Source organism: Rhodnius prolixus, unplaced genomic scaffold (assembly GCF_049639745.1).
Source record: "Rhodnius prolixus isolate KJV_2025 unplaced genomic scaffold, Rpr scaffold_3, whole genome shotgun sequence".
In the NCBI taxonomy this organism is placed as follows: domain Eukaryota; kingdom Metazoa; phylum Arthropoda; class Insecta; order Hemiptera; family Reduviidae; genus Rhodnius; species Rhodnius prolixus.
The window spans coordinates 2,762,285-2,775,938 of NW_027411603.1; the positions used below are offsets into that span (position 1 = coordinate 2,762,285).

General features: G+C 34.1%; 1 protein-coding gene across 1 annotated transcript; it reads left to right on the top strand.

Moving 5' to 3' along the window:
- Positions 1-1,093: 1,093 nt before the first annotated feature.
- Positions 1,094-12,557, top strand: LOC141452846 (protein lifeguard 3-like). Its single transcript, XM_074125299.1, has 8 exons — positions 1,094-1,251; positions 3,082-3,403; positions 6,696-6,852; positions 6,998-7,051; positions 8,807-8,897; positions 9,832-9,957; positions 11,918-12,067; positions 12,154-12,557. The coding sequence occupies exons 2-8, from the start codon at positions 3,244-3,246 to the stop codon at positions 12,304-12,306; spliced, it is 891 nt and encodes a 296-aa protein (XP_073981400.1). The 5' UTR covers positions 1,094-1,251; positions 3,082-3,243; the 3' UTR covers positions 12,307-12,557.
- Positions 12,558-13,654: the final 1,097 nt, after the last annotated feature.

Here is a 13,654-nt window from a genome sequence, read left to right on the forward strand (position 1 = left end):
ATGTATAACGTTTCTTTTTTATCATAAAAGATTATTTTTTTTTTTTATTTATTTTATTTTTCGTTACATTGGAGAAAAATTTAATTGTCTTAGCACTTATATATTTTGTTGATATTATTTATTAAGAGATTAACATTGTATTAAGCGTCTCAAAAAATAAATAAAGTGATATTACTATTTGATCGAAACCTTTTTAAGCATTTAAGTTTTTATAGCATAAAGCTCGTCATAATTGAATTGTTCCACTAGGGTGGCCATAGAACGAATACACCGCCTTTTTGTCCTTACAGAAGACGTCAGCAAAGAGTACTGAGTAATCGTGGGTGTAACTGATAATGTGCTAGAGTTTGTTCCCCTGGGAGCAGGGGATTTGCAGACACCTATCAAATGCGGATTCCTGAATAGATGTAGCCCCGTAATAGAAGTAGATTTCAAAAAAATATATTCCTACCAAAGAGGTTCCTTACTGATTGAAATGTTCTTTTTAAGATTTTTGTACTTATTTACCCATTTGTTAAATGATTAGAATCACATATCATCGATGTTTAATTTAACAATAATAACCATTTCCTTGGTCAAATGAACTAGGAAATTCAGTGTTTCCGGCTTAAATTCTTGTGTGTCTCCATATAAAATACAATTTTACAGTTCTAAAACATTAACTTTCCACAAAATTTACAGAACCTTAAAACACATAACTAGGTTAAATTATTTTTATTTACGATTTGATAACATTTTGAACATCTCATACTTACAGCAAGTAATGTGTGAATGGAAACATAAGTGAATTAGATTTTCTCTACACCTGCCTTTTATGACGTATGGAAATCTTAATCCGGTCAGAGATATAAAAAGATCCACGCTAAGATGGATTCAATCAACTATAAAATACTAAACTCATCATTGATAAATAAAAGGAATTATAAAAGTTACAAATATTCCCACTTGGCGCGGCGGTATCCAGTCGTCCTGCTTTTCTGACATAATTCTACATCGTCGCAGCCAGTAACGTCATCTCATTATTGTAATCATTTTATTAGGAATATACCAATTTCATTATCACGTATTTGTTGTACAGATTTATTTTAAAACAATCATATGTACATTAATTCATTGAATCTAAGCAACATTTATTACTATGTTCCCTTACAGATTCAGACTTCTTATGTGCTTTATAATTCTTATCAAATGTAACTATTGTTAAAGGTGCTGTGATCAAAGTCACTTTGTGATGTTTTTCTTGTTGGATAGGTAAGATGTAGATGTAGCAATATAATTTACTGACACTGAAAATTGAATACAATAGGTTCTTCCTTGTGAATATTCAGATGTTCATGAAATTTTTAAATCCTTTATCATAAAGACAAATTTTTCACCTTGTAGCTTGTAAGTCAAACGAGTGTATTTTTCACATGTGCACCACAGACCGCGCTAAAAACCACAAATCCTAGAACTGTGTGTTTTCACAGGAAATATTTTCCAAGCTGGTTTTTAAGGAAAGTGTGTGTAAGTATCGATCTATAGATCAAAAATGATAATGGTAGGAATGGTTAAACTTTACAATTCGTTTTAGTACTCCCTTGCGAGCTGTAAGAAAATTAGCGATCGGAAGCTTACAACAGGAAATACCTATTGAATAAATGTATAGGGTTAGCAAATAAGTTCGTTCGGTTTTTGAGAGTGGAATAAATAGCAATTTTTTTGATACACAGAATACATTTTAATCAATTATACATTGACCATTCTTATTGATAACTTCTTGCAATCTTTCCACCAACTTCATTATACCACGTTCGTGGAACGTCTGCGGCTTATCGTCGAAAAACCAATCAAAATGTTTTTTGACAGTCTTCTCATTATCGAAAGTTTTTCCGTTCATGGAGTTCTGCAACTATCAGAATAAATGATAATCAGAAGGTGCCAGGTCCGGTGAATACAGAGGATGAGGCAAAACATCCCAGCAGTTTATTCCGAGTGGTTAATGACGCATGCGGTCTGGCGTCGTCGTGGTGGGAGACGACACCTTTGCGATTTGCCAATTCTGGACGTTTTGTGCGGATTGCATGGTCCGATTTGGTTAACTGCTAGCATTATGCAGTTGAATCAATTGTTTTGCCTGATGGTAACAGCAAGTAATAGATGATACCTTTATAATCCCACCATAATCTTCTTCGGATGCAATTCCGCCTTCGAGCTTGTTTGCGGCGGCTCACTGCAGTGCTTCCATGATCTTTCACGCACTACATTATCGTAGACGATCCATTTTTCATCTCTCGTTACCATCCGCTTTAAAAATGGGTAGTTTTCTTGACGTTTCCGCAGCGAATCGCAAATGGATATGCGAGTGGCTAAGTTGGCCTCGGTTAATTCATGCAATACCCAAACATTTAGCCGAGAAACGTATCCCAGCCGGCGCAAATGATTTTTGGAGCTCGTCTAGGATACGTTAAGTACTATTGCTATCTTTCTCACTGATTCGCAGGGATCTTTATCGATTACGCTATTGACATCATCTGAATTAATCTCAATCGGGCGACCGGAGCGGGGCGCATCATTAATGTCAAAATCTCCAGAACGAAATTGGGCAAACCACTTTTGGCATACGCGTTCTGTTAAGGCATCATCACCATAAACACAACATATCTTTTTATGAGCCTCTGCAGCTCGTTTGCCCTTCTTAAAATGATAGAGCAAAATATGACGAAATGCACTTTATTTTCTTCCATCTTTACAGCTACGCAGCAAGCGCAATAGTAATGTTTGTTAAACCGAAATCCATAGAAAGGTTAAGCTTAACCTAACCTTTCAAATGAACAGTCAGGTTGTGCGCTTGCGCCGAGAATAAAAAAAAAAATCAGAATGAATCTGTACCAAAATAAAAACCGAACGAACTTATTTGCCAACCCGATATTTTACTAACTGTATACGTATAGATTTACAAAATGGTTTGAAGCGTTTTACCAAGAAAATTTTGTTCTGAGAATGATTGAAGTAGGCTTCCCTCTTATAGTGTGTTTTAGAAAATTCAGTAATAGAAAAACCACGACAATGTTTCAGAATTATTTTTTCTTCATTTTTCAGACATTACCATAAATAATTAGAAAAAAAAAGAACTGTTACTATTTTAATGGATAATTCGCTTGTATAGTCTTCATTTAGATGGTTTATTTTAATTAAACCTTTAAGACGACTAAAAAAGAAAATTAGGAGTATTTTTTTGTGTGTTTCTTTATTCAAATTGACATGCGACCTGCCCGTGGATGGGCCAGAGGTAGAACATATTCAGAACCACGGGTACATTCAGTTCAGCGAGCACCTCAACAGCGTCCTCAATATTCCCAAGGCCCAAGAGAAATGTCTCAACGGGATCAGTACTACAGAAACGATCAATACGGTCAAAGAGGTAACCTAAAAGTATTTCTCACAGATATGTATGTATACGAGGTGTGTTCAAAAAGTAACGGGAATTTTTAAATTTCGCGTGTTTGGAGAGTCTGATTGTAAATTTTTTTTTTTTTTTATGTTGGTACACATGCCCCTGAAGTACGATAAAATTTTCAGTAATATTCATTGTTTACTTCTTAAGTGGCAGCCGTTAAAGTTAGACGTGTTTTTCGAGCTTGGCGATTTTTGTTTGTTAAAAAAAATGGATCAAAGAATTTGTATTAAATTTTGCGTAAAAAATGAAATAAAGTGTAATAAAGTGTGTGAAATGTTAATAAAGGCATATGGTGAGTCTGCTATGAGTAAAACAAGGATTTACGAGTGGTATAAGCGTTTCCAAGATGGCCGCGTAAACGTTGAAGATGACGAACGACCTGGACGTCCAAGCACATCAACAACCGATGAAAACGTGAAAAAAGTGAAAGAAATGGTTATGAACGATCGCCGAATCACAATCAGAGAAGTCGCTGATGATGTTGCCATATCAATTGGCTCATGCCATGAAATTTTTTCGGATGTTTTGGGTATGAAGCGTGTGGCAGCAAAATTTGTTCCAAAATTGTTGAATTTCGAACAAAAACAGCGGAGAATGGAAGTTGCTCAAGAGTCACTCAATGAAGTCGACAACGATGCGGATCTACTGAAACGTGTTATAACAGGTGACGAAACATGGGTTTACGGATATGATGTCGAAACTAAGGCCCAATCGTCCCAGTGGAGGCATTCTGGATCGCCAAGACCGAAAAAAGCTCGACAAGTGCGGTCGAATGTGAAGGTTATGCTCACTGTGTTCTTCGATTTTAATGGCATAGTGCATCATGAATTCTTGCCACAAGGTCAAACAATCAATAAGGAGTACTACCTACAAGTTCAACGCCGTTTGCGTGAAGCAATCCGAAAAAAACGCCCGGATTTGTGGCAAAACAATTCATGGATTTTGCACCACGATAATGCACCTGCTCACACTTCATTGCTTGTTCGTGAATTTTTGGCCAAAAACAAAACTTTAACGATGCCCCAGCCTCCATATTCGCCAGACATGGCTCCATGTGACTTTTTTCTATTTCCAAACATAAAGAGAACATTAAAAGGCCGTCGTTTTACAAGCATAGATGACATTAAAAGCGAATCGCTGAAAGAGCTGAAAGCTATCACAAAGATCGAGTTTCAGAAGTGTTTCGAGGATTGGAAAAAGCGCTGGCACAAGTGTATTGTATGCGAAGGGGACTACTTTGAAGGCGACAATATTAATGTAGATGAATAAATAAATATTTTTTTCAAAAAACGAAAATTCCCGTTACTTTTTGAACACACCTCGTATATGCATGTACTTATAGGCTTTGAATATTATAGTATTATAATAAATCTAATGCTGCCGTAATTACTTATTCATTATTGCTTGCTCGATTCATTAATAAAACAAATTTTATTAGTAAATTTAAATAGAATGTACTAAGTCGTAAGCAAAAGGCGTGTTAAAATTTAGTCATATTAGGGAATGTTTTTAGATAATAAGTAAATGTCGCAGGCTGATAGTTAAAAGTTTAAACCACTCAATATAATACATAAATCTGAGTGCACAACAAACTACATCAATATAAAATTTAGCTCCTGCAAATGTTCAAACGCACAACAATAGTTATTTATTTAACAAGTGTGGAAAGTAGTACTTTTCCTCACGCGAGGCAGGGTTTGCACGCACGAGCGAGCGAAGCGAGGCGAGTGCAAGTGCAAATTGCCGAGTATGAGGAAAATACTTTACGCTCGAGTTAAACATTATATTTTTTCTGCAACCTTAAGGGTTATTAACTTTAAAAAAACTAAACAGGAATCACTAGAATCCATTTTAAATTTCTATAAGGTAACACTATAACCTTTTTAACTGTTATAATTAAAAATATCTAATTATTTATTAAAATATTATTTTCATTTCTATATTCCTTTCAATTTTTATTTTATTTTTTTAATATTCGTTTTTAATTATTTAGATAAAATAAATTTAAATAAGCTTATTAAAGTTTTACAGAAAATATTTATGTTAATAACAAAACTTATATCAAGGAAGCAGCACAATAAAGTTTTTCCACTCACTAGTGAGGAAAGTGACACTAATGGGAATTTTTCCCCACTAGTGAGGGAAGTTGGGCATTACACAGCTGATTTTAATTGAGTAATGAGAACATTCCTACATGGTTGCAGAAAAAAATTATTATACCTAGGGCGTAAGTTGGTATTGGGAAAATTTGCTAAAATCCAAACTACATTTAAAGGATTGTCAACAACAGTGATGGCAAACCTTTTGAGCTCGGTGTGTCAAAATTTTTGAAAAATCGAAACATAATTTTCGTGGCGTGTCACACATCACAAAAGTAAAGACTAAAAAATAAAAATAAAAATATTTATAATTTTTTTAAAGTTTAATTATTTGTTTAATGCCATTTAAAATACAAAAACCAAAATTATGAAACCAATGATTTACATTTAGAGACTTGTTTTACACATTTCATTGATATTATTATTAATAACCAACTCTGGCCGTTATGAGAGACAAATATTTGAATTATGAATTTTTTTATCTTTGAAGATGCGTGTCACCAAAAATGAGCTCACGTGTCAGCACTGACACGCATGTCATATGTTCGCCATCACTGGTCTACAACGTAAGCGTACTTCTTTCGCTAAAGTCTGAAATCACTGCTCATTATATCAGTTTATCTCTTTATAGAGATCGTTATTTCACAGTCAATATGACAATTTTGTTAACACAATATTCATCTTGATCTGTGTTTAGCAATATGCTATACTGGATTGACAAGCCAAGCTCCAGAAGGTGTCCGTCTAATCTTTGCACAGGCTGCAGAGATACTTTTTCTCAGGGGGCAGTTCTTACCTATTATCTTTGCTTTCTTTCCCTTGATGATTCTGAAGATCATTGTCAATGGCTGACTAAGATATCAGCTGAACCCTGAAACTGCCGATATCATTCATGTCAAAAACTTCTTTAGTGATGTCTGGTTCAGAAAGGTTTTGTGAATCTCAACCTGTCGTCCGTTTTCTCTTCCCCTTTCTTGCTGATATTCTCAAGTAATGGCCAAGAGCATATGGAAAAAAAAATATCAACGTGAACATGTGAATAATCTGTTTTTTGGGGTCATTTTTTACTGTTATCCATATTCCATCGCCAGCTGGGCGCGAAATGGAAAATATAAACAAAAAGTTTTACCTTATTTTTACACAAATTTTATTTGTAGGTAAAGAACAATCACCTCAATGGAACCAAAATTACGATGCAGAGTATGGTATCTTTGCTGACAATGATGACCGACGTAATTTTATTTCTAGAGTTTATCTTATACTCAGTGTTGCCATTAGTTTTTGCGCACTAGTAGTCTTTTTGACATCATACTAGTAAGTTCAATTCGAATTTGAATTAAGTTAAGCCAATAAAAAAGAAAAAAAGTAGGGTGAACTTGAAGTGCCATAAATTTGAAAAAATAAAATGAAATAGGAATAATTGATCGTGTAAATTAATACAAATGACAAAATATTTCAGTGAAGAAAGCAGGGAATTTTTAAATGACTATTGGTGGTTATATATCGTGTTTATGTAAGTAATTAATTTTTGTTCTCTACTTTTATTATTTATTGCTATAAATTCTGGTGTAAACATCATACCATTTCACTTGCTAAATTCTAATAAATTTAATTGACAAATTTCGCACTAGCATTTAATTTTACTGAAGTTCAGTTAGGCGCCAAGATAACTGAGCGATTAATTAGCATTCCTGTAAAGCTAAGATGTATTGTGGTACTGGGTTCGATTCTCGGTCTAGGCTTTTATTTAATGGTTATTATGAGAATTTAATTGTAAATTCCAGAATATCTAATTTGCTAGTTGGACGTAAAGCCTGCCTTAAAAAAGGCATTACATTTACTTTACTTTATTTTTTTTACAGAAGTTCTCACGATTTCTAAACTCGGACAAGTTCGCAATACTTCGGTTTGCCCGTCTTAGGAGGCAGTAAAATTTGTCTTTTATTTGTTGATATACTTTATTTACATACAAAAAAAAGAAAAGAAAAAACAGAATTATAATAATTTGCTTTCAGGGTAAGAAGTTAATGTCAAAAGCGTTCATGACAAAATCCCTTGTTCTCATCACTAAGAAATATCAAAATTTGAAAATTAATTTTATATTTACCTTATTTTAATAGAATAGTAATTCCATATTTGTACAGTTGGATCAACCATAAACAGTAGTATAGCAGTATTGTTTACGCTGTACAGGACTTCAACAAATTGAGTTCAATTTTTCAAAGAGTAGTGTGGTTAGTTTCCGCCGCCATTTACTGAACGCTTCGTCTTATAATACATTTGAGAGTTCAATCGTCTAAAATGTTCTTGTTTCCTATCCAAATTTTACAAAATAATGTCAAACTAGTGGTAACGAGAAGTGGAATCATCTCCTGGATATTGTTGTTTATTTTCTTTCCAGTCTTCCAGTAGGTAATCATTTTCTTAGTAGCCATTTTTTTTTTTGTATTTAGGCATACTGTTGATCTGAAAATTTTGGATAGTAATAATGCGGTATGTTCAAAATTTGGGTTTTTCTTTTGTACTTCCTCTTCCTCTAAGAAGTGGTTTCCCTTGAGTCCGAAAATTTAGTTTTTACAAATTGGTCTCCTCTCTTTCTCTCTCTTTGTTTGTATTTATCGTAACTCAGAAACAATTGAAGGAACTCGTTACTAAAGATAATGTGGTACCTTAACGTTGAAATACTTTACCCAAGTAGTCCATTTCTAAAACGACAGTGCTAGATGCCTTCCACACCCTCATTACTCGAAGCCCAGAAGAATGGTACCGAAATGAGTACAGAAGTTTAAGTAATTAATCTCTCGTGATTTGTAGGTGAGCTCTTCTTTGAAGCAACTAAATTTAGTTAATCGGTGGATCGTGAGATACAATTTAAAAATTTACACGTCTCATTTTGAAAAAGAATTGATTATACAATAGTTTTCTAAACATAAAAACAACTCTCTTAGTTATCCACCCGAGTAAAAATAAATCATGGTTCATATATTGGTAAACAGTAACATTACCTCCATTAAAGTAATTATAACAGTGGAACTATCAAGATTGTAATTTTATTTTTCTTAAGATTTTATAACACTAAATCTACATTCAGCCGTGACTTTTCACCGTTGCTAATGACACGCGTGATCAACGCGAAGATTATTAGTTATGAAGCAGAAATTTGCAAGTTCTAAGATTTTTTATAAGTTGCTTCATTTTTCAGTTCTTTTTTTTTTATATGTTCTTTGTTCAAATAATTGTTTATATTGTTACAAAATATTTGTTCCAGGATAGGCTTTATGATAATTTATATTGCATTTGCTTGTGTGAAATCTTTACGGAGGAACTCACCGACAAATTGGATATTGTTCACAATAATGGTAAGAGAAATTTTCTCATTTATATAATAAATAAATCTCATTTATTAACATAATTTACAGCATTAAGGCCAAATTAAAAGTTTACTTTCAATAAAACATTTTTATTACCAGCGTTTTTAACAGGTTAGCACGTCTTTTTCAAGTTTGAAAAATAGTGTACTTTTTACATTCCCTTACCGTACTACAAATCAATACAATGAAGAAAAAAAATCCTAGAAATTTCAAATTTGTTGAATGATAAGCTTTTGTTTAAAAAGTCACCCTCCTAGAAATTCCAATTTTGCTGAATCGATTATTGGAGAGTTTCTCGAATGAAGCTCTTTAAGGTTTTGTTTCGATAGCGCGTGAGTAGTTCAACAACTTTAATTTGAATCATTTTCCTGGAAAATTTCAATTAAGGGCATTGCTTGGTGAAGAGGGTGATTGGACTCCTCTCTAAAGTGCCACTACAGGATAACGTATGGACTTGTCACCTGTATGAAAGCAAAGTTTCGAGACAATCGGCCTTATCGGATGCACCACTTTACTGATTATATTTTCTTAGTTTTTCAAAAAAACTTATTCCTTTAATTAAAAGTGAACATGTATAATTTTGAATTCAATCGTCTTTTTAGTACAAAGTGCAAGTTTTAAGAAATTTTAAACTGCCCAAGAGAAATTCGAGTGTTCACAACAGATGATGATATTTTGTTTCCAACAGAAAACAGGTGTTTTGATGTCTCCCAAGCCCGAAGTGGTGTCAAGAATATTTTCTGTGTGTCGTCCATCAACAGACAGTTTGCTTTAGTGGCAGCTAGAATGAGAACATCCACCCTGGCCTGGATTTGACCTCGTGACCTCCATGATGTAGCTTGCCTCTAAAGAATTCCTTTCCTCTAAAGTTATTTTTATAGATTTATTAATTTTTGTTTAATAATCCAACTCATTTTTTCAGGTAGTTCTTTTAGCCGCATCAACGTCAGTATTTGCAAGTTTGTATTCACTGAAGGTTATATCATTCGCTTTTATCACAACCGCATCAATCACTATTTTGATCACCATTATCGCCAGGTTTATACCAGTAAGTACATTATTAATAATCTCCCTTTAAAAAAAGTAATTTTTTAATGTGTATTTCCTGCCATATTCTCGCTTGAACCTTGACACACTGGTACTATATTGGTTGCCAATCACTCGAAATGGTGGAGACTCAGATACTGCTCCAAGAGTCTATAGACTTCCCACAGTTAATACGTTCACATGTTAGGTACTTTGTCCTTTACATATCGCCGAAGGCTTGCCATCTTTTTTACATTCTGTGAACAAGCAGGTTAACCAAATCTCTAGTTTTATCTCGGGTTACTGGCCAGCTGTTAATTTATGGAGCAACGTTTTTAGTTTTTTAAAAAAGGTTTTGTTCATGCCTTTCGAAGGCCCAAGATTTCTGAACAGAAAACAGAAAGATTCCGTAACAGTGCAAGTCTCAAGAAAACCATCCGTGCGCGAACTCTCAATTTGTATATCTTATTTTTTCATTAAATTCTGAATTATTTTAATTCACTGTTTTAACTAATTGACTTTGTAACCAATTACACATTTAATGGTTAACTCTGAATTCTAATTTGATGTTTAAATAATGAGCTGTGAACTTCTATTTCAAGTTGTCCTAATAAATAGAAATTTTAAAGATAGTATAAATTTGAGCCAGCCTTTCACGTTGAGGAGTCACAGTAGCCGAGCGGGTTAAGAGGCGAGACCTGCAAAGCTAATATGCATTGTGGTACTGGGTTCGATTCCTGGTCTTGGCCTTGGATTTTATTTAATGGTTAAATGAGAAATGGTAAAGTACATTTGCTATTCGCCTCCTCCGTCCGCGACACCTAGTAAATGGTAGTTGGACGTTAAGCCCCGCCTGAAAAAATAGGCGATTACTTTTTTTTCACGTTGAAAATCAATCCACCAAACATAAAAACTTAAATTTCATTGCTTCATTGTAATTAACTTTTCTCTGAAGAACCTTACAAACTAATGGTCAATTTTCGATTTCTTTACACGATGATTGTTTTGTCCGACTGCTCAACTACTGGGAATGACCCTTCGTACGGCGCTTCCAATGCAGACCAATGGCCATTAATCCGGACAATGACGTCCTTGAGCAATGGTTGTACGAGAGGTTTCTGTCTTCAGGCCCACTTACAACTACAGGATAATATTAAAATTAAAAAAAAAAAAGATATTGCAACCAAGAAAGAGGCCGAAAAAATGCAGAAAGGAATGTAGAGGTTAACTTGGGAGGCAGTATGTTGACCTCTAGGAAAAGTCACAAAAACTAGTTCCCACTAAATTTATATGATTCGTAAAATGCCTTTGTTTCGGCATAAACCTGTTTAATAGCCGAACGACCAACCCTGCGCCGCTTTATATTATAATCTATACAGAAAGAAGAGATATACATACATTCCACTTGTATAGACGGATACAATTCAGAACTACTTTTATCACAAGTGGGATAAACCCTTTTAGAATGGTTTCTGTTGCGATCACAACATTTGTTTCATTGTAGCTATATGGCAGCTCTTGTTATCAGAACAATAATGCACAGAGAGAAGGGATTGACTATGCGGTTAGCGTAATGGTTTCTCACGCGTAAATTCCGAGTTCGGATCCAGCTGTCCGGTGATGGACAGTGGTGTTGTCTGTAACAAGAGAACACTGTCCGGAGGCCGCCAATAACCTTAGTTGTTGTCGCACCCTAAATCATAAAAGAATAATTTAGGATTTAGTTTCTGTAACTCAACCAACCCGCATAGCCACGCTCTGAAGAAGACAATATATTTGCCGAAACGTTGGCAAGAAGACGAGTTTGTTTTTTATTTGGACCGATTCCTCGCCAATCTTGAATCCTAAGTTAACAATTTACAGTCACGAAACCTATATATTCATGCACATCTTTAAAATTAAAAGAAATAATTAACCATCTCTTTCTCTATTTTAATTGCACCAAAATCATTTGCTTGACTTGGTTATTTATTTTGTTTTAGGTAGACTTTACAAAATGTGGCACACTACTTTGTATTCTTAGTATAGTGTTTCTTGTAATTAGTATTGTGGTAACCATACTGATCATTGTTTTACGCATGCCAATTCTTCAAGTTGGTCTTGCAGGTTTGGGTGTACTGCTTATATCGTTTGTGAGTAGCAACTTCTTTTAATATTCTTAAAAGTGTTGAAACTTTATGTTCAATCAAATAAACTTTCTTTTTTTCATTTCCTACAGTGGATGCTATTTGATACTCAAAGAATACTTGGCGGTAAATACGAACTCGAAGAGGATGAGTATCTAATGGGGGCCATAACATTGTTTGTGGATATAATCTATATATTTCAGTACCTTTTAATTATATTCGGTTTATGTGCCAGTGATGAATGAAATCAGTTCAAGTCTTGAAAAAGTTATGAGAATCTAGGTAGTTTACGTCTTTTAAACCTAACCTATGTATATAAAATACTTAAAGAAAACTGTGTCGGTTAACTTTTGAAGCCACATCTAAGGCGGTGATGAAGAAAGTTTAAAAAAAATTGTTATAAATAATGGAATTGGATTGCCTTAAAGCAAGACATTGGAAGAGATGAAAACATTTTTATTAGAACTCGTTACAAATAAATGTTTAATTGATTTCAGTTTGTGTTTTTCTTTTTTTTTAATTTGATAGCTCTTTACTTTTACTTACTCTTTAGGTTGAGAAAATATTGGAATTGTGCAGATATTTTGTTTTGTTTTCAGCATAACTCAAAACAGAAAATCGCATTAAGTTCAAATTAGATAGATTTGATTAAGTGCCAGATTAGATTTGTATCAGCTGACAGCAAAATTTTGGGCAGAATCTCAACTGGAAATATTACTTTTAATGAAAATGGATTTCTCTCTGAATTTTTCCGTCAAAAACTTTTTGGTTTAATGAGATCACGTCGTCGGGGTCACCAGTTTGGTGGTATTTATCCAGTTGGAGCTACCACTCAATATTTTGATTAAGAAGGTAAAGCACAATTATTAGGAGTTAACCAGAGAACCCCCATCAAAATTGGGTAAATCTTTACAATAGCCCACGGAGGTGTGGCCTAATATCGAAGTGATTCTGATTCGCTGTTACCATATAACCCGCCAAATTCAAATGTAAATATAAAAATATTTCTTTATTTTATATTTACATTTAAATCTGGCGGGTTATATGGTAACGCGAATCAGAATCACTTCGAATTATTAATTCAAGATTGAAAATTTTATTTAAAAAAAAAATTCGTGGGGGGCTGTGCCCCCCACACCCCCCTTTATGTGGGGGCTTTGCCCCCACGCCCCCTGATCTATTTTTTATTTTTATGGGGGGCTTCGCCCCCCACACCCCCTCACTACCCAACTAATCCACACACAACTCTAATTTGTAATTCAGACACATGAAGAACAAAACAAAAGAAGCCTACCTTATTCAATGCAATCCCTATCCTTCTGTTAGTACAATTTATTTACTCCCTTAAATAATGCTCTCATTTGATCGCCCATGGAAGAATGTCTCCTTTTCATACTTAACACACTTCAGACCTACATATCTATTACTAATGAAACCAACACTCATTCAAAATTTTGAAACTTTCATCTCTCCATCTTCACTCAGACTACATTCATGCTTTAAATAAAAGAAAAACTGTAGATTTTAAACGTTCATGTTTTATGAACTTTAAAAAAAAACGCACCTAAAGTTACACACTGGACACTGGCGGGA

Coding starts and splice junctions, on each gene's coding strand:
- LOC141452846 (XM_074125299.1), top strand. CDS start 3,244: ATGCGACCTGCCCGTGGATGGGCCAGAGGTAGAACATATTCAGAACCA. Junction 3,404..6,695: donor CGATCAATACGGTCAAAGAG/GTAACCTAAAAG, acceptor TTTTATTTGTAG/GTAAAGAACAATCACCTCAA. Junction 7,052..8,806: donor TGGTTATATATCGTGTTTAT/GTAAGTAATTAA, acceptor TATTTGTTCCAG/GATAGGCTTTATGATAATTT.